General features: G+C 48.4%; 4 protein-coding genes across 5 annotated transcripts; 2 read left to right on the top strand and 2 right to left on the bottom strand.

Annotated features, from left to right (window-relative positions):
* Nucleotides 1-2,126: 2,126 nt before the first annotated feature.
* On the top strand, nucleotides 2,127-6,708 carry RNF39 (ring finger protein 39; the record flags this gene model as incomplete). Its single annotated transcript, XM_082663080.1, has 4 exons — nucleotides 2,127-2,603; nucleotides 4,266-4,288; nucleotides 4,502-4,593; nucleotides 6,104-6,708. 4 exons carry the CDS (start codon nucleotides 2,127-2,129, stop codon nucleotides 6,682-6,684), a joined length of 1,173 nt encoding a protein of 390 aa, XP_082519206.1. The 3' UTR covers nucleotides 6,685-6,708.
* Nucleotides 6,709-6,829: 121 nt separating this feature from the next.
* PPP1R11 (protein phosphatase 1 regulatory inhibitor subunit 11) lies at nucleotides 6,830-10,402 on the bottom strand. Its single transcript, XM_082663097.1, has 3 exons — nucleotides 10,101-10,402; nucleotides 9,149-9,257; nucleotides 6,830-8,709 (listed from the first exon to the last, which is right to left on the bottom strand). Exons 1-3 carry the CDS (start codon nucleotides 10,167-10,169, stop codon nucleotides 8,507-8,509), a joined length of 381 nt encoding a protein of 126 aa, XP_082519223.1. The 5' UTR covers nucleotides 10,170-10,402; the 3' UTR covers nucleotides 6,830-8,506.
* Nucleotides 10,403-12,473: 2,071 nt separating this feature from the next.
* Nucleotides 12,474-15,900, bottom strand: POLR1H (RNA polymerase I subunit H; the record flags this gene model as incomplete). Of its 2 annotated transcripts, XM_082663096.1 has the most annotated exons (5): nucleotides 15,678-15,872; nucleotides 15,403-15,558; nucleotides 15,072-15,172; nucleotides 14,765-14,874; nucleotides 12,474-12,884 (listed from the first exon to the last, which is right to left on the bottom strand). In XM_082663096.1, exons 2-5 carry the CDS (start codon nucleotides 15,536-15,538, stop codon nucleotides 12,860-12,862), a joined length of 372 nt encoding a protein of 123 aa, XP_082519222.1. In that variant the 5' UTR covers nucleotides 15,539-15,558; nucleotides 15,678-15,872. The 2 variants fall into 2 exon arrangements, with proteins under 2 accessions (XP_082519222.1, XP_082519221.1); XM_082663095.1 differs by lacking the exon at nucleotides 12,474-12,884 and having other exon boundaries at nucleotides 14,713-14,874; nucleotides 15,678-15,900.
* A 3,623-nt stretch (nucleotides 15,901-19,523) lies between these two features.
* LOC309829122 (uncharacterized protein ZNRD1-AS1) lies at nucleotides 19,524-21,661 on the top strand (the record flags this gene model as incomplete). Its single annotated transcript, XM_082664815.1, has 3 exons — nucleotides 19,524-19,753; nucleotides 20,423-20,498; nucleotides 20,894-21,661. The coding sequence occupies 3 exons, from the start codon at nucleotides 19,524-19,526 to the stop codon at nucleotides 21,659-21,661; spliced, it is 1,074 nt and encodes a 357-aa protein (XP_082520941.1).
* Between the last annotated feature and the right edge of the window lie 218 nt (nucleotides 21,662-21,879).

Raw genomic sequence — 21,879 nt, 5'->3', positions numbered from 1 at the left:
CTGTCGGCGGGACTGGATTCCATCTGTAATCCATCTCCTAGCCTTCTCCAGCTTCTAGTGGCCACCCACTTCCTTTGCTCATGACCCCCCATCCTCAGTCTTCAAAGCCAGCAATGTCAGGCTGAGAGATAAGCTTCTATCTCTCTGGTTGTCTTCTTCCGCTTCTGTCCTCCACTTTTTTCTTTTTTTTCTTTGGCTCACCACACAGCATGTGGGATCTTATTTCCCCGACCAGGGATCCAACCAGCGCCCCCCTGCAGCGAAAGTGTGGAGTCTTAACTGCTGGACCGCCAGGGAAGTCCCTGTCCTCCACTTTTAAGGACGCTTGGATAATCTAGAATAATCTCCCTGCTTTAAACTCAACTGATTAGCAACCTTAATTCCATCTGCAAGCTTAATTCCCATTTGCCATGTAAGGTAACATGTTCACAGGTTCCAGGAATTAGGACATAGACATCTCTGGGGGACCTTTATTCTACCTATCATTACATGGATGTCCATTTTACAAAATAGACTTTGGTCATATCTGAAGTCTTTTTCTTGGATAGCTGTGTGTTTGATGAGCATGGAGCTGGGAGGTTTTTCCAAGATGAGTGTGTTGATTTGTGTACTTTGTTTATCAGGGTGTCATGTTTGAGTGTCTCCCTGATAAGTAGGGGAGAGAAGGATGCCTGGAGGAGTTGCCTAATAACATGTTGCTGCTTCATAAAGACTTATTGTTGTTGTATTGCTGTTCTAATTGACAATAAAACTAATGACAGAGTGTCTCTTTGCATGTGTTCTTTGAGTACGTCTATCTGTCCCTAAATAATCCTGGATGTCCGTCCCAGTGATATTCAGTGTGTATGAGACTATTTGGGCATATCTGTGATTTTGCATTATATGAAAGTATCTGCCTATTTGTGCATTTTGGGGCATTTAGACATTGCTGGATGCACACGCATGTTTGTACAACAGTGTGTGTGATCATAGTTGTAGACATCTGAATGTTTACTTATTCACAACTGCACAGGGGTACCAGACAGAAAGGCCTAGCGTGAGAGAGGTGGAGGAACTAGGAAGAAGAGGGAGCAAGGAGGAAGGAAGGAAAGGAGGGAAGAGGAGAGGAAAGGAGGAAAGAGACAGAGAGATGGAGGTGAGGGAAGAGGGCATGAGGAAAATTCCGGAAAAAAAAAAATCAGAAAGTAGAAGGGAGTTCTAGGAATCTGAAATTAAAGAGCGGCAGGGTGGAATCACAGCAAGGCCATGAATCAGAAGATCTGGGTATGGTTCCACTTCAGGTCATTCCCCTACTGTGTGACCTTGACAGTGCCAGGTCTCTGGGCCTCAGTTGACCAAAAGAGTGAAAATAGACAACCTTTGGGTACATGCCAAAGAAGGAGAGAAAGAGAAAAGTGGAAATAAAAACATACACAGAGAAAAGAGAGACAGACAACTAGAAAGAGAGACAGAGGAAGAAACAAGGGAGGCCATGGGAGCCAGCCAGAGGTACAGCTGAGAGAACCCTACGCTGACTCCTTGAGGTGGGGGTGTGGGCGCCTGCTCTCCACCACTTACCCCACAGCTTCAGTGTCCTCAAGCCCTTAATAGGTAAGGCAGAAAGATGGAGAGGAGAGAGGCCTCTGGAATGCCAGCCACACACCAACACTCAGAGGCCTGCCAAAGCCGCACAAACCAGGATCCCTGCTTCCTGGCCCCAGGCCCCCAGATGTAGGTGTGCCAGCCACCTAGAATGACATACCCTGGCGATGTGGGCACACATGCCAAAAGCGAGCCGGGGTGCCCTGCCCACCTGTACACAGCAGGCCAAGGGGGAGGTGAGATTCGAGCAATTCGGGGGGCGGTGACGGGGGCTACCCACCCCACACCTTGATACCTTGCCCCCAGAGCGCCCCCTAGCGAACACCTCCTTGGCTCGAGACCTAGATGTCCCTTCCACCCTCCTCCTCAAAACCTCACGGGGAAGCGGGAGAACCAGATGGGGTGTTACGCAAGCCCTGATGTTTACCTCCCGCAGGGGCCTCCTCCCTCCCTATAAAGCCTGACGTAGTGAGGAGATTGGCGGAGACAGACTGGTATAAGAGAGAGGCGATTCCAGGAGAGCGCCAGAAAGCGTCAGAAAGTTAATGTGGGAGGCGGAGAGAGGGGCAGCGACGCAACCAGCAGCAGAGGCGCTCAGCCACCTGAGTAGCCCGAAGGTGGTCGCGGAAGGGACGGCGCCCGGACGCTGGCTCCCCATGGAGATATCCGAGCCGCTGGGCCGGGGACTGGTGCAGCGCCTGGAGCAGCTAGCGACGTGCCCGCTGTGCGGGAGCCTCTTCGAGGACCCGGTGCTCCTGGCGTGTGAGCACAGCTTCTGCCGCGCGTGCCTGGACCGCCGCTGGGGGACCCCGCCGCCCCCCGGCTCCGAGGCGCCCCCCACCGCCTGCCCGTGCTGCGGCCGGCCGTGCCCCCGCCGCAGCCTGAGGTCTAACGTGCGGCTGGCGGTGGAAGTGCGGATCAGCCGCGAGCTGCGGGAGAAGCTGGCCGAGCCCGGGGCCCGAACTGGGAAACGCCGAGGGGGCCGCATCCCCACCATCGGCTGCCTGGCCCCGCACGGAGAGGTGAGGCAGGGGTGCGCTTCGCGAGTCCGCAGCTGTCGGCCGAAGGGGCCATCCGCGGGCTCCCTGGGGAAGCGGGGAATGTCACCTCCCGAGCTGGGGCCCTTCTCGAAGTTTAGGCAAAAGATGGAGCTGGGGAAAGAAAAGCAGAGGACGGGGGGGCGGCAGCTGTCAAGTGAGAGATGCCGGGAGGGAGTTGACGCTTTGCCCAGAGCGAAGCTGGACGGATGCCTGAGTCTTGGGAGAGGGGCTGGAGGGAAGGGGTTGGGGCACCAGACAGAACAGGAGGAGACCCCTAAGGCCCGGCGAAGAGCGCGGGAACTGGGAGGCTGGGAAAAGACGCCGCTAGGCGCCCCGGAGGCGGAGGCCAGGCGGAGGGGAGGGTGCTGGGTGCCTGGGAGGTTGGTGAGGGAGAGCAGAATTCGCCCAGCGGAGGAGAAGCAGGAGGGAGGATGGACAAAAAGCTGGAGTGGAGGGGCGGGGAAGGAGGCGGCTGTCACAAGTTGGGAAGAAGGGAGGGAGGCAGATCCAAACTCCCCTGCCGTGTCGTGGGGTGGGTCCCCGGGCTCCGGCCTGGGCCTTGCTGTGTTGTTATTGTTATCCTCCGCTCCTCCCAGGGCCCCAGGCAGAGGCGGCCACGGGTGGCGGCAAGGTCCGGGAAAACAGACGTTGGGACCTCTGGCTCCTCTCCACATCCCACCCTGATCACCCACCCACCCAGCCTCCCGCGTCCCTCCTGGGCCCTGACTCTTTGGCCGTCAACCAACCCCATTCCCTTGCCGACCCCCAGGCGCTCCGCATTCCCGCCTGGCTTCTCGCCAGCAGCCGAGCTGGTCTCGAGTCTTGCTTCCACCCTTTGAAGTCTACATATACCTAGTCTAGGTGTAATTGGCATAATTAGGCAAATTGCCTTTCCTCTCTCCCCTTCACCACCCTACGGGTCTGCCCCAGTCTTTCCCACTAGACTGCGAAGCCGGAAGAGGGAATCCTAGTTTTTGGATGGGGAGCATCCAGCGCCCTCTCCTGGCTCTCATGGTACCCTGCAGATCTGCTGGGCCTTCTGGGACACATCCAAGTCCAGCTGCTTCCTCGGTCAGGGTAGAGAGACACAGAACAAAGGGCCCTATAAACGACACTGGGCTTTTATGGCAAGAGGGGAAGCAGCTTTATTATAAGGATTTTATAAATGAACTCTTAGCCTAAGGACTCTAAGTATGTGTTTGGTCTGTGTGATGGAGGAGGCGGGGGATGTTTATCTGGGATACACCCTCAGTAAGGTGGATAAGGATGGGGGCCACTGAGAAAGGGAAGGGGGGCGGGCTGGGAGGAAACAGGGAACGGTGAGGACTCTGGGGGCAAGAAAAAAGCCTGGATGAGGCTGGGGAAGGGGAACTGAGAGGCTTTGCGGCACGGCAAAGGGAGGAGGACGGTAGGGGTGGAGTTAGGAGGATGAGAAAGTGGTGACTGAGAGGAAGGAAAGGTCATGAAAAGGGAAGGGGGAGAATGAGAGGAAAAGGGAGCACAGGGGATAAAGAGGTGAGATCAGTCGGAGATGCGAGGAGGGACCTCACCAAATCAGACCCAGCTACCTGAGGAGGTGGGGGAAGAGCTCCCCACAGTATGAAGCCCAGAGCTCACATCCATGTTTTTTTCCGCCCACCCCAGGATACGAAGAAGACATGGAGAAGGTGAGTTCCATGTTTACTGTTTTTTCTTTTCCACTATCAGCTGCCACGTCCATCTTCTTACAGGAGCCACACCTTTGTCCCCACTCACAGACAGGTTTTGTGGGTGTGGCCTCACCCTTTTCTGCTCCAGAGGTGTGAGTGGGATAGAGGTGGGGACATCAGAGGGCAGAGGGTGTCTACCAATTTCCTGACCCTTCTCCCTCATCTATCCAGGTTTGATGCCCCAACTCCCAAGTCATCTAACTCAGAGGACGATCTCCCTGAAGATTACCCAGTGGTCAAAAACATGCTTCATAGACTGACGGGTAAGGAAGGCACAAGGGAGGGAACTAAATGAGAGGCTGTTTTCAGTTTATTCCCTTTCCTCTCTCAAATATGATCAAGTCCTTTTTGATGTCTGTATTAGTTTCCTAGGACTGCCATAGGAAAGCATTGCACACCGAGTGGCTTAAACAATAGAAATTTATTGTCTCATGGTTCTAGAGGCAGAAGTTAAATGATTCTAGAGGTAGAAGTCAAGGTGTCAACATTGTTGGTTCCTTCTGGGGGCTGAGAGGGAGACTCTGTTCCAGGACTCTCTCCTAGCTTCTGATAGCCTCAGGCGTTCCTTGGCCTGTGGATGGCATCTCCCTGTCTTCACAGCATCTTCTCTCTATACACACTTGTCTTTGGGTCCAAATTTCCCCTTTTTATAAGGACACTGGATATATTGGATTGGGGTCCACCCTAATGACCTCATTTTAACTTGATTACCTCTGTAAAGATTCTATTTCCAAATACAGTCAAATTCTGAGGTATTGGGGGGACTTCACAACTTTCGGGGGGGGAACACAATTCAACCTATAAGGTCTATCCTTCATTCCTCACATTCCAGCTATTCTCTCCTCTTACCTGTTCATACACTCACACAACAGACCCCTGGGGGTCAGCTGCTTCTGGGGAATCCCTGCTGCCACCACTTCTCATCACTCCCTTCCAGAAGTGTCCCAGGATTCCCGCGTCTCCTTGCCCCTGAGGCTCTGGGCCTTCTCTGCAGCTTCTGGGGAGTTCCTTCCATCACTTCCAAGGCTGCCCTCTGCCCTTCTTTAAACTGCCTAGAGAAGGTACTCCGCCCTCTTGGTCACCCACCATCCCACCCAACCCAGATTGCTTCTAGCACCCCTAATCCAGAAATCTTTTCTCAAAGCATCCCATACACACAAGGCCAATGATTAGTTCTTTCTGGTCCCTTTGGCTATCACCACCTTCTCTCTCCTCTGCCCTGCGCTCCCTATAGAAATAGGCCTGTCTACTCCCACCTGTTCCTGCGGGTGGTGGGCTGGTTTCTCAGGATACTTGGATTTCTCCCTCTGGCCCTCCCCTCTGTCACGTGCGGTACTGGTATCTGGTATCAGTCTTCCTCTTTAGCTCCATCTTCTCCATCCTGTTGACCCAGCTCCCACCCCCCCCACCCCCGCCCCAGATGCTGCAGATTGAGGTATCAGTCCTCACCCTCCCTAGAAGTCAGACGAGCCTCACTCTGCCGCCAAGCCCGCAAACCCGGGCAACCCCTCCTTCAGTCTCTGCGCTGTGCCCCCTGCCCTGGGCCAGCAGGGTCCTTCTCCAAGTCCAATTCTCCAGAAGGAAGTGGCCCATCAGCGCAGGCTGGGTCTTGCCCAAGCCTGCTCTTCGTATGCCTTCACCCTCTTCGGTCCTACAGCAGCCTTTTGAGCTGCTGTGGGCCTCTTGTGTACCCTCCGCACATCCTCTCCATCCTATCCCTCCTGATTCGGAAAGCCAGCTCACACGGTCCTCCCCCTGCTTTCTCCTCTCCAGCCGACCTGACCCTGGATCCTGGCACCGCTCACCGCCGCTTGCTGGTCTCCGCGGACCGCCGCAGCGTCCGACTGGCCCCACCGGGGACACCCGCACCCCGCGACGGCCCGGGGCGCTTCGATCAGCTCCCGGCGGTGCTGGGCGCGCAGGGCTTCAGGGCTGGCCGCCACTGCTGGGAGGTGGAGATCGCCGACACCGCCTCCCGCGGAGACTCTTCCGGGGAGGATGAGGACGACGGGGAGAGCCGCTATGCCCTGGGCGTGGCCGGGGAGTCGGTGCGACGCAAGGGCAGAGTAGGCCTACGTCCCGCGGAGGCTGTGTGGGCCGTGGAGGATCGCGGCGGCCGCCTGTGGGCGCTCACGGCCCCGGAGCCCACCCCGCTGGGCGGCGCCGGGCCCCAGCCGCGGCGCATCCGCGTGGACTTGGACTGGGAGCGGGGCCGCGTGGCCTTCTACGACGGCCGTTCCCTGGACTTGCTCTTCGCCTTCCAGGCGCCCGGTCCCCTGGGTGAGCGCGTCTTCCCGCTGCTGTGCACCTGCGACCCCCGCGTCCCCCTCTGCCTCGTGCCAGCGGAAGGCTGAGAAGCTCACCCACAACCCTTATTCTGGCTTGGTCAGAAATAAGGCTGCTTCCTCTTGGGCACGGAAATCCTTACTCATTCCAGGCATCGTGTCCACGCCCATTGCCGGTGTATTGATAAGCACCCCTCCACCTACATTGTCTGTTTTCTTCCAGATAGTTAGGACCTCAACTGGCCTCCAGTTTCCGCATCCATGCCCGAAGCTTAATTCATTCCTGCTCCCCCCACCAAATCTTGGGATGCTTCTCTCCCTTGGTTACCCCAGTACTTCCCAAGGGATCTCTCCCCTTCTATCTTTCCCGGGCCTGAATTGGGGAACAGGTCCTGCCCCATCAGTACTGGTAATTGGCCCATGTTTAATACACAGAGGCCCTGCCTGTCAAACATTTACCTCCCACCCCTGCCTCTCCTCCTGGCAAAGAAGGGCCCAGTGCCCTCTCCACAGGTCTGAGGGTTGGGCTTCCCTGCCTCGTCCATTCTGAGGTTTCTCCTCAAGAGAAACAAAAGCCTCCTCCCCCAAAACAAGAGGCTTGACTCTGGCCTGGGCCTTAGGGCCCTCTTTTTGGGGGAGAAGGGGGCAGGCCAGTTCTACTCCACCATGGCGGCTTTCTATGCTTACAGCCTTTTCCCATTAAGAACCTTCCTAAAACCTCCCCCCTGCACATACAACAAGCAACCAATGGTGCTACCTCTCCTTTCCTCAACCTGGGAATGGCCCAGACACCCCAAATTCACCCTTGTATATAGCCTCACTTCTTTCCCCATATGTATAAATGGGCCCGTATTTAACACATTTTGTGATGTTGGGTTATTTATTTTGTGCATCTGTGGCAATAAATGAGATCTCAGTGGTAGTATGGATTTGACTGATCTCTGCAACTGTGCATGGCAAGAGGCCTGGAAAATGATATCTAGATCCCAGTAAGGGGTGGGGAAGGCCAGGACATCTGGGCTGGCAGAGACATCAAAGCCTAGGAAGGAAGGGGTGAGAGTACATCTCTGCTCCCTCCCTGTTCCTTCCTCTCCCAGGGACGCAGGCCCCTGGGACCGTGTTGGATCTGTCTCCTAAGCTGGAAGACCAAAGGCTGAGGAGATAGTTGGCTCTAAGTGACCAGTCTTGAAGCCAGCTTTGTCAGAAACCCTAAGTCACACGAGAATGGTGAGGGGAGAAGACATGACTATTTCTTTTTCCATTTCCCATTCTCCCAAGGTGAGAATGACAAAGACCTCTCTCTCTCCTAACTCCTCTTAAGGGCATGACGGGAGTGGGCAGGAGAGGAGGGAAAGGGCTAGGAGCCCTGAGGTCTCACATAAGACCTCACATCCCACAGGCAAGGACTAAGAGTTAGGATGACATAAATACATTAGTGGAAAAGCTCTAAGCCAGGATTAACAAGCATAGCTGGGGCAAGATTGCCTGGAATCTGACTAGGACCCTGGCAGTGAAAGCTGGGGCTGTTGGAAACCCAATTTAACTGTTTGGAACTCAAGTAGAGAGTGCAAGGGGCCAAGATAATTAGATCACAGGACAGGTAGTTTGGCAGTGAGAACAAAGGGAAAAGACTGGGACCAAGATGCCTGGATCCCTGAAGAGAGGAGGCAGAAATGAGGGCTGGGGGAACCCAGAAGCCTGGGTTCTGGAATAGCAGCAAGTCAGAATTCCAGGATCTCTGTCCACCCTCCTCCCCCTCTTCCCTCTATCAGGCAGAGGAGAGGGGAGGAGGGGGCTGGAGAAGGGACCAAACCATGGGTTAAGTCCCCGAGTAGCCACATGAATACATTCAGGGCCAGACAGACACAGGAATGGTGGGGCAGAGAGGAATTTAGTGCTGCATTGGCCCTGGAGGGGGCTGGGAGGGGTCAGGAGGCTGGGGAGGGGTGGTGGGGCTTGGTCCCGGGGTTGAATGACGCCGTCCTTTGCGGTGGCCCCGTACACAGTGTGTATGACCACAGCCCTCCTCTTCCTCCTCGTCACTCTCCGTGGAGCTCTCGCCAAAGGCCCGAGGTTTCTCATAAATACAGCAGCCTGGATTTGGAGGGAGGAGCCCAGTTAAAAAGGAGGAAGAGATAAGATGGAGCATCAGTTCCATTCCCATTGGATCTCAGTAAAAATCCCTACTTTCACCATTTTCTCCTCCTACCTTCCAGGAACCAACTTCCCCAGGCCCACACCCTGGGACTCAGACACCCAACTCCCTCGTCCTTTCCAGCCAGGAATCCGAAGCTCCACTTCTCCCACCTCAGATACCTCTTGACTTTAAGCCTTGGCACATCCCAATTCAAGCCTCTCCCTACCTCTGTTCCTCTAACCTTAACCTTCTCTCCCTGATACCGGAGAACCACCAGGACAGCCACAGGATTGTGAGCATCTGGGGGCTTCGGGAAGGTCAGTGAATGTAAGAAGGCAGAAGACATGCTGAGGGGAGCCAGGACTCCAGGGTTACTGTGGGCCAACAATTACTCACATTTTGATGAGCGGCGGCCCATGTGTTCGTTGTCCACAGTGTCACTCGTCCATTCCACCTTTTTCTCTGGTTTCCGTTTCCGAAGTTTGATGGTTAGGCTCCGGTTCTCCTGGAACGTTAAGAAGGATGGCCATACCTAGCTAGTCCCCTCCTATTAACCTTTCCCACTTCCTCCCGGGGGCCTCCTCTCTTCCCTTCCCCCACTCAATCAGGATCAGACATAGTGCCAGAGGAGCTGAGGGCTGGGAGAAGATAAAATAGAACAGATTTTTGGCCTCAGGGAGTCCCTTGAGGAATCATGAAGTATTATTTCCTGTTCTTGGTAACCACTAGTATACAGAGAAACCTATTCCCCAGCATCCTGGCATCTCTAGTAACTATTACTCTAAACTCCCTTAGTCCAAGGGTTATTAAACCCAACACAACCTTCTCCCTTTGAAGGCAGCTTAAGTTGTTTTTGCAAAAATACTACATTTTTCTCTATTTATATCTCCTCTGATTTTTCAAAATACTATCTTCATCTCCCTTTTCTTGTTCCCTCATTCCCTCTGCTTCCTTTTACAATCATTCCTTCAACAAATATTTACTGATAAGTATGGTTCCAGTCAAATTCCCCTGCAGTTGGCCTCCAACCATGCTTTCTCACACAGCCCTTCATTTACCCCCAGCACATCCCTTGCTCCTTAATCTCCAAATTCCCGTTTTTTCATTACTTATACACACCACCACTCCAAGAAGCATCACCTATATCCTAACTCTATTGCTGGTCTCTTGACCAGCCTTCTGCACCAACTCTGACACACCCCAAATCTCCCAATGCCTTGAGATTCTCCCAACCCCACTTCCTCCCATATCCCCAGGCCCAGCCCCTCCAGCAACTCTCCAAAGCGCTATCCCTTCCCTCCCGGTATCTCCCCAACCCCTAAACAGCACCGCCCCCCGCCTTTCTCACGGGCTCGGTTGTCACGGTAACCGTTGTCTCAGTGACGGTCTCACTCAGCCCGGCCCCTGCCTCCGCCATGGCTAAGGCTGAAGAGAGGGAGGAGGGGAGGAAGGGGGATGAGGCACCCTTCTGTCTTTTCTGTGTCTCTGAGGTCTAAGACAATCGGTATCGGATTCAGATTAGTAGCCAGGATCCTCCACCTTCTTTTTTCCCCCTCTTCCTGGGCCTCCGCTGCCCCACCCCTGGGGATAACCTGTCCAACCCCACTTCCGGATCTCCGCTTCCGGGTGTGTGACGCATTCTGTGGTCCCCCTTTTCCCTTCCTGGCACTAAATGTGTCTAAGCTCAAGGTCGCCGGATTAGTTCCGCCGTAATGCGACAGTGCGCAGGCGCCGCAAGAAGGCTACACAACTTTGGCGGAAGGGGCGTCACTGCGATGTGGAAGCAGGGGCGGAGCGAGCAAGTGCAGCACGCGCATGCGCCACAGAGATTGAGCTGGAACCTGCGGTCAAGGAGGGTAGAGTTGGGCTTGGCGCTGCAGACTGGTTACCGCACGTGGTTCAGATGTCCAGTAGCTGGGTCCATCCCACCCCCATCCCTTGGCTGTGTGGGAGCGCCGAGAAAACAAAGGGGCAATAATAATGATCCTACCACGGCCTAGCTTCGTTTTCTTATTGTTTCGTTTGGGAATTAAAGAATCGAGACCTGGGAGCAGTTAGAAACACACTTGATTAGGAATCTGGGTTGGGCCCCTCTGGTGGCGCAGTGGTTAAAAAAACGCATTGCCAATGCAGGAGACACGGGTTCGTAGCCCTGGTCCGCGAAGATCCCACATGCCGCGGAGCAACGAAACCTGTGCACCACAACTACTGAGCCTGCACGCCTACTGAGTCTGCATGCCTAGAGCCCGTGCTCCTCAACAAGAGAAGCCACCGCAATGAGAAGCCCATACACTGCAACGAAGAGTAGCCCCCGCTCGCTGCAACTAAAGAAAGCCCGAGCGCAGCAACGAAGACCAAACGCAGCCAAAAAGAGCAAAACAAATACTGTATGCAGCCAAAAATAAAATTTTAAAAATAAACAAATTTATTAAAAAAAAAAGAATCTGGGTTTTAATCCTCGCCCTGTGCCTGTAGGTGTTCGAGCAGGGCGCTTAATGCGTCTTCAACTTGGATTTTTTCCTTTCACTGTGCTGTAACTTGAAGATGGAGGAGCATAAAACACTCACACCCTGCGTTTTAGCTCCCAGTCTAATGGGAAAGACTGGCATAAATACTAACAGAAATATAAGACATTGGAATATTAACATAGATGTAAGTCTCATCTATGAAACTGAATTTAGTTACATACTGCCTACCCTTGCTCTGGGGTGGAGATGAGTAAGATTAAGCACAGAAATTGTCACAAGTTACAATATAGGCCAGTTTATAAGATAAAAATATGTGTTTGTTTCTCAGGGAGCACAAGAGTGGCAAAAAGAGAACAGGAAGGCAGACAAATGGGTTTTTTAGGTAAAGAAAGCAGCTTACGAAGTCGTAGTTGTGCGCACTGAAGGAAATGCAGTTTAATACTGAAGGGATGTAAGGGGAGTTCCAAATGGTGATTGACAGGTGGGCGTGGTTATATAAGACGCCCTGTATGCTTTGCTAAGAAACTTGCACTTTATCCAATCGGTGAAAGGCTTAAAGCTGGGTAGATACATGAACAGATTTGTTTTAGATTTCAGGAGTGAGGCAGGAGAACTGTTCAAACATACAGTGGAGAAAACTTTCCTGCCCATCCCTCCACGTTGCTGTGGGATCAAACAAGACAGTGTATGTTAGAGAGCTCGCAATATATAAAGGGCCGCACAATTACAAGATGATCGTTACCATCACCTCTTGGTCGCCATTTAAACCAAGGAATGCAGGAATCAGCATTCCCAGACTGAAATTTGAATGTTTATTGTGCCTGGACTAAGCATTTGCTTCCCTTTTAAGTTTCTGGTTTGAACTGAAAAAAGCAAGATACAACTCAGCATGTATAGTAAATCCCATTAAAAAAAAACCCCAAATATCTCTGTGGAATGGGATTCCTTTTGAGTTTTACTTTTTTCTTTCTACCTTTCTATATATGAATCTATTACAATGTAAAATATATATACATATATTACATTTATCTCAAGAGCAATAAAAAAAATTTCCAAAGTGTCCACCTGTATCTCTGAGTGTCAGATTGTTTTATTGTCCAGACTTACATATCAACTGAATCTGGTTAAGTTTTCTGTTGAACCTCCCACTATCCAAACTCCCACTCTTTGTTTCCCTAAACTCAGGAACCAAATAGATTTAGATAATGAGGGAGTACTTATAAATGCCTTTTTATATTAACCTCATTCCTGGCTCCATTTTTATTTCCTTGTTTTTTTGTTTTATTTATTTTTTTCTCTTTTTCTTTTTGTTGTACTAATTTATATTCTCTTTTTGTAGCTGATATATTTGTTGAAAGGAAAAATATATCTCTCTAAGCTAACAAAAATTTCTTTTGGAAGAAGACAGATTATAAATAACATACATACGTCTGGCTCTTATAGAAAACTATAACTTTAATAAAGGAAACTCAACTAGGGTAGGAGTACTCTGGGGACAACGGTAATCCCCACATGATGATCTGCTTTTCCTCTGGGAGCAAAACACCGCAATCAGGAGATGGACAAAGGATCTAAGAACCCAGTATCTTTCACCTTCCAAGGAAGAGAAGGAGAGATTGTTGAGTCGCTCAGAAAAAAATCAAGAGTCTTCCTTCTCCTGGAACCTATAGAGAAAGAAAGGACTTGTTATATTGACCCAACGAAGAAGTTCTAGCAGTGTAAGATAAGACAATCAATTAAATAATCAAGAAAGACTTTCATTTATGACCGTGGAGGACTAGTTCCCCTAAACAACCCTCCACAAATTCAAGACAACTAAAAATGCTGGGATTAAAAATATATCTTGCAAATTATGAAGTATGCCAAGATTTCTTAGGAAAACAAAAAGCACTAGCCATAAAAGAAAAAAGGATAAACTAGAACTCATAAAAATTAAAAACTTCTGCTCATTAAAAAAAATAAAAAGTTAAGAAAACAAATAGGTCAGACTGGGAAAAAAATATTTGCAAAAGGCACATCTAACTATAAATATTTTTAATCCATTGGTGAGAAGGCAAGAAAGTAAAGGCAACCTTCACACTGGCTGAAATGATATAAAACCAGGAATCTAGACAGGTAAGTTACAACTGAAGCCCCTGCTACCATGGTGCCCTTGCTGTTTTGATAGCCACATGGGTGAACTAGAGACAAACCTACAATGTCTGATAGGAGATACTCTGAATAAGTTTGAGACCCCCAAAGGGCTACCTCTTTGTATAAAAGGGAACAAGAAAAAAAAAAATCCAACTCTTCAGAAGAGGAATTTGACTGTCTCACTAGGTAGAGGGAGAAAAAAAAATCTCCCCTGAGAATTTCTAACCAAAAGCTGGCCTTTACATTGGATTTGCAGTCCAAATTCATACTACCTGTGTGCTCCAAAAAACATGAAGCTGAGAATTTATTTAAAGTGATTCTAGCTTGTTAGCACCTCAAGACACCTGAACAGGAAACACAAATGCTAAGAATACAGCTTTCACCCCAGGCCTCAAAGAATTCCATAGTCCAAATTATAAAAAATCTGAGCTTATCATCAAAAATCACAAAAGAAAAGAAGCACCATGAGAGTCAGTAGAAATAACAGATGGCAGCATCAGACCCACAAAAACTGTGGGTATGAGAATTAGCAGACAGAATATAAATATCATGTTTAGTATATTTAAATGTAATATATATTTTAAGAATAAAAGGAACAATTTAAAATATGATTAAATAAGTGTGAATTATTAAAATGAGGAGGGAATTTGAAAAATAATGAAGTAGAACTCAAAAATATTTTTTTAAGTAACAATAATTGAAATAAACTGAAGACAGAATTAGTGAACCGGAAGAAAGACCAGAAGAATTTACCCAGAGGCAGAATAAAAAGAGATGGAAAATATAAAAGACAGGGTGAGAGAAATGGAGGATAGAAGATAAGGTCTAATAAACAACTAATTAATTAGAGCTCCAGAATGTGAGAATTGAGAACATAGGGGAAAGGCAATACTCGATAAGATATGGCTGATAATTTTCCAAGGTTGCTGGAAAAAAAAATCAATCCTTACTTTCAGAAAGCCCAACAAATCCCAAACACAATAAATAAAAGGAAGCCACATCTTGATATATTGTAGTGAAACTGCAGAACACCAAAGAGAAAGAGGAGTTCTTAAAACTATTCCGTGTTCTTTAAATCACTCAAGAGTAATTCTCACCAAAGTAAAACTAAGTTGAGTGCAGTGGAAGATTCCAACATAACACACTGATCACCAAGCAATACTTGCCTTCTGTATTTTTTTCTTTCCTTTTAAATATCTTAAAAGCTTTAATTCACTGGGTATAAAAAGGATAAAAAAAGTGTAATTAAAAAAAAAACAAGACCACAAATCTCCCTATTACTTGAACTGTACAGAAATGAGGGATGGGACCAAAGGAAACAACTGTTTATCAGTACAAAAGGTAAATCGCTGGATTTGTTTAGGTAGCAAACAGACTGAGAAAGGGCGGAGGGGAGGGAAAGGATACGCACTTGCAGTTGGTACAGGTGTAGAAGACGGTCTGCCCTTCATCAGCGGAGCGCATCTGTCTGGTGTGGTATGCCATTCCCTCGTGCCCACATCGAGAGCAGCGCCTGTCAACCTGGGAAGCAACTGGTGGGTTAATAATTCCCCCTACTGGCCACAGACATCAGGCTATCACACTCCTCAGACACTGCTGTTTTAAAGACCCCTCTTCCCTCTTAGAATTGGGTACAAAACACTCCAGATCTGTGCAATACCCCCTTCGTTTCTTTCCCACCCTCCTAACGGGGCCAGTCCTCCATGTCACTCACTTACCACGGGTCCCTGGAACTCAGGTCCTTCCTCCATCGACACGGGCATGGCTGTTCCCAGTTTGTGGAACACAAATGAGGTCTTCACAACCTTCGCCTCAAAGTCTGCGCAGGCAGTAAGAGTTGGTTTGGAGAGGGCTGACACCCACAACTCCCTCTCGGTTTGGCCAGGAGGCCTTATATTCTTCCCTTCAGATTTCGACCCAAGACCAAAAGTGCCTGATACCCTGCTTTAGGGTCCCCCTCTTCAATCCAACCGATCTTGAGGTCCTAAAGCCTCTGACCCTTCCACGCTGGGCCCTCTGCCAGGGCCGCTGCGTACGAGCCCCCCTCACCTCGCACGTTGATGGAGAAGCCACAGCGAGTACACGCGACCGTATCCTGAGCTCCGGGAAGAGGCAGGACCGAGCCGCAATCCGGACAGAAATCCAGGTCAGACTGAAAGCTGGAGCAGGTGCTGGCGAGGTCCATGATGGACGGGAGGTCGAGGGCTGGGAAGGGGACGAGAGTATTAATAAAAGAAAGAGAGTAACTCCCTCCCCACTGAAGGGTCCTTCCTATTCTGTCCCTGGACCTAAGCATACAGAACCCGAGCCCTTCTCCCACGCACGCCTTTTGCCTCTGCAACCAAGGAGCCCAAATATCCGGAATTCCAAGCCCGGGTCCGGTACTTCGACTTGGGGGCTTATCTGGGGCTGGCGTGAGTGGCCTGCCAGCTCCGCGGGCTAGAGGACCTGCTCTACGCGGCAGCGGAGCAGTGAGAGCACGGCGGGCTAGAGCGTCGATGCGTCCAGCCTGACGATTGGCTGTGACGTCATAATTAATCGCAAACGTGGTCCCGAGAGCCTGGAGACGGGGAGGAACTTCTCTGAAGGAAAGTTTTAGCGTCGCCTTCAGCCTGGTTCTGTGACGTCGGCTAAGGAAACAGGTGATCGAAGATGTGCCTCCGGTTATTTTTCCCCTCAGGACCCAGTACTGGGGTGTTTATTTTATTGGTCTCGAATTTTAAAGGGACGCAGTCGCGGGGAGCGTTTCTCCTGAAAAATCGTACTAACCTTACTGAATACTAATTTCTTTGGACGAGAAAACTACTACTTCCTCCGTTCCTGAGTTGATATTTTTCTTTAGCTGCCGGGCAGTGGTTAGAAACAAAGCGAAACATTCTGGGAGTTACATTTCTAGCGCTCCTTGGACCTCGCGGTCTAAGCAAGGGCTCTCTGCAGAGCCCCTCCTGGCTGGCGTGCTGTGGGGGCTGTTCTGGGCCGTTGGAAGGGGTGAGTCGACTTCTTACGGTGCAGGAAGTGGAGAGGGTGAAGGCGGAGGAGGAACATCTAGTCCTTAGGCACGATAGGAAACAGGGATGAGGGATGAAGTAGGACACTTGGGAAGGGCCTCAGGACCTTGGAGGTGGCGGAGCAGAAGAGGTTGGGACTCCTTCCTCTTTAGATGCCTGCCAGATGAGGGAGGTTAGCATTAGTCAAGGGAGCAACCTTGGGTAGGATTTCAGTAAGACTTGGTCGAGTTTGGCTTTCAGTTGCGGACCCCCTTCCACCTTGTCCCCCGCCTCCCATGGACCAACTCTACTTCATCATCGTCATCCCTTAGGTGGACAGCTGACATTCCCCTGAACTTTTATAAAGCATGAGGACAAGTATTTTTTAAATCTTGCTATTTTAATTCATCTGTAACCTACCATCTAAAGTATAGAATCTGGGCTTCCCTGATGGCGCAGTGGTTAAGAATCCGCCTGCCAATGCAGGGCACACGGGTTCGAGCCCTTGTCGAGGAAGATCCCACATGCCGTGGAGCAACTAAGCCCGTGTGCCACAACTACTGAAGCCTGCATGCTTAGAGCCCGTGCTCCGCAACAAGAGAAGCCACCGCAATGAGAAGCCCACACACCACATTAAAGTGTAGCCCCCCGCTCTCCGCAACTAGAGAAAGCTCGCGTGCAGCAATGAAGACCCAATGCAGCCAAAAATAAATAAATAAAGAATAGAATCTTTTTAAAAAAAATAAATTTATTTATTTATTTATGGCTGAGTTGGGCCTTCGTTGCTGTGTGCGGGTTTTCTCTAGTTACAGCAAGCAGGGGCTACTCTTCGTTGTGGTGCCTTCTCTTGTTGCAGAGCACAGGCTCTAGGCGCGCCGGCTTCAGTAGTTGTGGCGCTCGGGCGTAGCTGCTCCGCGGCATGTGGGATCTTCCCAGACCAGGGATCCAATCTGTATCCCCTGCATTGGCAGGTGGATTCTTAACCACTGCACCACCAGGGAAGTCCCTAAAGTATAGAATCTTGTTGTCCTGAAGGGACAGCTTCTAAATGAATTTCCTAGTTCGCTTTCAGTCCATCCAACCCCGCTCAACCTGATAGTTGTGCTAAGCTCCTTACATATAAAGGTTTTGGAGCCATCACTATTTTCTCCTTTGAAAGAGACAAGCTGTGATCTCTCCTAGAGAGAGGCTTTGATCTACTTCTCTGTGCAATAATGGAAACACTCACAGTAGTGAGGGGATTAAAACTCTGAGCAAGCTACTGGAGAGTGACAAGCCTCATAATAATTTGTCCTACAAGGAGAGGTCTGTTGCTGAGCCCGTGATGGTAGGCAAGTTTTTATTCTCTCTTCTCTGTGTGTCTTTCTCCTTTGAAAATGGAAATTGAAATCAGCTGTCTTTTCTCGCCAACTTTCCCTTTAAAGTTTGACACAATTCAGTGAAGATCCACCATGAGTTGAATACTGTCCTAATGCAGTAAAGGAACTAAGCATTATAAGGCATGGCCCTTTCCCAACAAAAGCTCACAATCTGTTCAGTTAGTATTTATTAAGCACCTATGTCAGTCTTGGAGCTGAAGTTGGGGCTGCAAAGCTGAAAACTATGGTCTCTGACCTTAAGGAGTACAAATGAATAATTAGAATGCAATGAAAGTACACTTATAGGACAAAATGTGAGAGCCCAGGATAGGCATATAAAACAAATAGGCCTGTATACTACAAAGAGGACTGGTAAATGTTTTAATAAAAAGATACAGTGTCATGGGGAATGTAAGAGAGAAAGATACTCAGATATTATGTGATGAGGATAATCACCAATCAACAAATCATTAATTTTGAGAATTTGGGATTACAGACTCTAATGTTAAGTACTGTGCTAGATACTATGTACAGAGAAATAAAAGTAAGGTGGTCATATTTTTAAAATCTCAAAATAGATATATGTAGTCAGGCAAATAAGAATATGCCCAAGAGGTCAGTGAGATCCAGTATTTGTTATCAGATCCTTTCTGATATGATAGATAGATCATTGTATTTGTAGATTGAAAAATTATAGTTCCAACTCTTTATGAGTCTGAATTTCATCATCAAAATGTTAAAAGTGATATATGGATGCAGATAGCACAGTGGAAACCATGATTGATTTTCAAATGAGTTGTAGAAATAAAAAATGTTGTGTTCATATTCATAGCGTGGCAAAAATCACTGTTACATAGAGTAGACTGGAAAGACTTTATAGTCAGGGCTTGACCTGTGGAGATGGATACTATTTATTTTTTAATTTTTTAAATTTTTATTTTATTTTATTTTTTTGGCTGCATTAGGTCTTTGTTGCTGCACGTGGGCTTTCTCTAGTTGTGGTGAGCGGAGCGTTACTCTTTGTTGCAGTGCGCGGGCTTCTCATTGTGGTGCCCTCCTTGTTGCGGAGCACAGGCTCTAGGCACACGGGCTTCAGTAGTTGTGGCAGTGGGCTCAGTATTTGTGGCTCATGGACTCTAGAGCGCAGGCTCAGTAGTTGTGGCACATGGGCTTAGTTGCTCCGTGGCATGTGGGATCTTCCCAGGCCAGGGCTCGAACCCATGTCCCCTGCATTGGCAGGCAGATTCTTAACCACTGTGCCACCAGGGAAGCCCCAACTGCCATTTATTGAGAACTTATTGTATATCAAGCATTTTGCCAGGCTCTTTAATCTAATTCTCATTTGTTCTTTATAACTCCAAGAGGCAAATTTTGGTCTTATATCTCCATTTTGTAGATGAGGAAACTGATTTAGAGAGAGATTAAGTTACTTGCCCTGAGTCACACCCTGGGAAGTGGTGGAATTAGGATTCAAGCATAGCCCTGTAAGGCTTCAAAGCCCATGCTCTAAACCATAAATGGTGTAAATAAAGGCATAGAGATGAGATGCCAGGCATCCTCAGTGGCTTAAATATGACCTCACAGTGAGCTCAGATTAGACCAGGGATGACACACAAAAAGTTGGTAGTCTTCACTTGTGTTGCCATCAGGCTGTCCCTATAAATAAACCCAGAGTAACCACAGAGTCTCATCCCAAGCGGATCAACAGGGAATGGTTTCATAATGGATTTAGGGTGAAGGATGATTGGCAGAATAAGGCAGGCAAGCAGAGGGGTGGGCGATCAAATAAGAACAGAATTTCAGAACGAAAGATTATAGGGCAGAGATGCTGTATGTGGTGATAGAGGCAGAGAGGGCCTGGATCAAGAAACTGCACAAAGAGAATGAACTGTTAACACTGAAGTCTAGAATTATCTCAGAAGACAAAGGAGGCAGTGGGACTGAGCAATCTGTCATAGATGTGCTTGGGCAAAGCTTCACCAAGGAGCCTGTCTCTTCCCTTGCCCAGTCCCTGGTACAAGATTCAGAATGGTTCATGTTGAGTCCACAGGAGAAGTATGCTTTAAGTTTATATGAAAGGATTATGGTTGGTCCTCTATATCTGAGGGTTCCCCATCTGCAGATTCAACTAACTGTGGGTGGAAAATATTTGAAAAAAAAAAAAATTCCCGAAAGTTCCCAAAAGTAAAACTTGAATTTGCCACTTACTGGCAACTATTTACATAGTGTTTACATTGTACTTACGACTATTTACATTGTATTTACAACTATTTACATAATATTTACATTGTAGTAGGTATTACAAGTAATTGAAAGATAATTTAAGGTGTACAGGAGAATGTGCCCAGGTTGTATACAAATACTGTGCCATTTTATATAAGGGACTAGGGCATGGATTTTAGTATCTGGGGTGGGGGTGGTGAGTCCCGGAACCAAGGGACCTTGCGGGGGGGTGTCCGTGGATACCGAGGGATGACTGTATGTGCTCTTATTTATATGATCTTATTAAAAGAGCATTCATTATTCGTTACCATAGGAATGTAGTGGTTTCCCATTGGGAAATGGCCCTGCTGTAGTCCTACCTATTACCAGGTTTTTTCTTTCTGAGGGAAATACCCTTGACCATGACCAAAACAATTGGGTTTTTTGGTTTAGTCAGTATGAGAGCAGATTTGTTCTGACATCTCCCGCATTCTAATCTACCTTTGCTTTTTTGTCTTACAGATTGTCCTGGGCTAAAGTATCTAAAGACCCTAGGATTGCTGCAGGTCAACTGTCCCCACTGGAGAAAAAAATCTTGGTAAATAAATTATCTTAACATCATACAGTTTGAAATGACTAGGAGAAGGAAAGTTAAGTTTAAAATCCTTCTGTCCAAGTGACACTTTCCAGTAGTGTGTCCACAGTGGCAAATGTTTTCCAGTTAAATCTTTACTTGCAAAACAAAGTATTATTTTTAGAACTCCCAACCCTATGTTTTTAAAAAACTGATTACTGATTTTGGTGGTGAGAACTCCCAACTTTCAGAGCTCACAAGCTCACCTAGGAATGATGGAAGTAAAATCGCTATTGCTCCGAAATTAATGAAAGACCATGGTCATTTCTTGGTGTCAATAGTGAGCGTAAGCTCCTGTTTAAATATGTTCAAAGTAAAAAGATGGTCATATTATAAAATTCTGTACCTCACTTTGACAGAATCTAGGTGGCGTGCATACAACAGCAGCAAGACAACTGATGATTCAAAAATATCAGGAGGAGTATGAAACACTCAGTAGAGAGCAAGGTCTTTCTCTTGACTACAGGCTTGCCAAAGCGGAGCCTTATTATAATAAAAGAATAATGGAAATGATGAAAGAACAAGAGACAGGCAATGAAATCAAGAAGAGATTGGAGGGGAAAACAACCCAAAGCATAGAAGGACAAAAACAATATTATTTGGTACCTGAGAGAGAAGTGAAACATGTAGAAATGCACATACATCGACCTGAACAGGTCGGAGAGTTTAAGAATAAAACATTTAGACAATTACCACCATGCCCTAGTGAAATAAAATTGCCCAAAATTGTGCCAGAAGTACAGGGCATCCATGACGCACAGAGGAGAAAGCAGGTAAATGAGAGGGAACAGATGCAAATTAAAGCTCACCAGGAACGCATGATTCGAGGGAGAGAACTTGTACAGCAAAAACTCAAGGAAGGAGTCTTGAGAAAAGACCAGAGCCAGCCTCCTATACGTGAGAAGCATGAGAGTGTAAAGAAAGAGATAAAAGAGTATGAAAGCGTTATTGCATATCCACTCTTCCAGCCATGCAGTAGCAGTCGGATTAAAGTGAATATTCTTATGGAAAAATCTCAGAATAGAGAAGACAGTACAATTATCAAGCCATATCAAAGAAGATTCTTAACTATACCACCCTTTATGAGAAGTCAAATAGGAAAAATAAAAGATTCAGTGATTTCATGATAAAGTCATGTCTCTTAAATTAACCTTTTTCTTTTTTTTTTTTTTTTTTTTTTGCGGTACGTGGGCCTCTCACTGTTGTGGCCTCTCCTGTTGCGGAGCACAGGCTCCGGTTGCACAGGCTCAGCGGCCATGGCTTACGGGCCCAGCCGCTCTGCGGCATGTGGGATCTTACCAGACCAGGGCACAAACCCGTGTCCCCTGCATCTGCATCAGCAGGC

Source organism: Grampus griseus (assembly GCF_964374135.1).
Source record: "Grampus griseus genome assembly, chromosome: 10".
NCBI lineage: Eukaryota > Metazoa > Chordata > Mammalia > Artiodactyla > Delphinidae > Grampus > Grampus griseus.
Note: the sequence above shows the minus strand (reverse complement) of the source record. Positions and strands in the feature narration are given on the sequence as shown.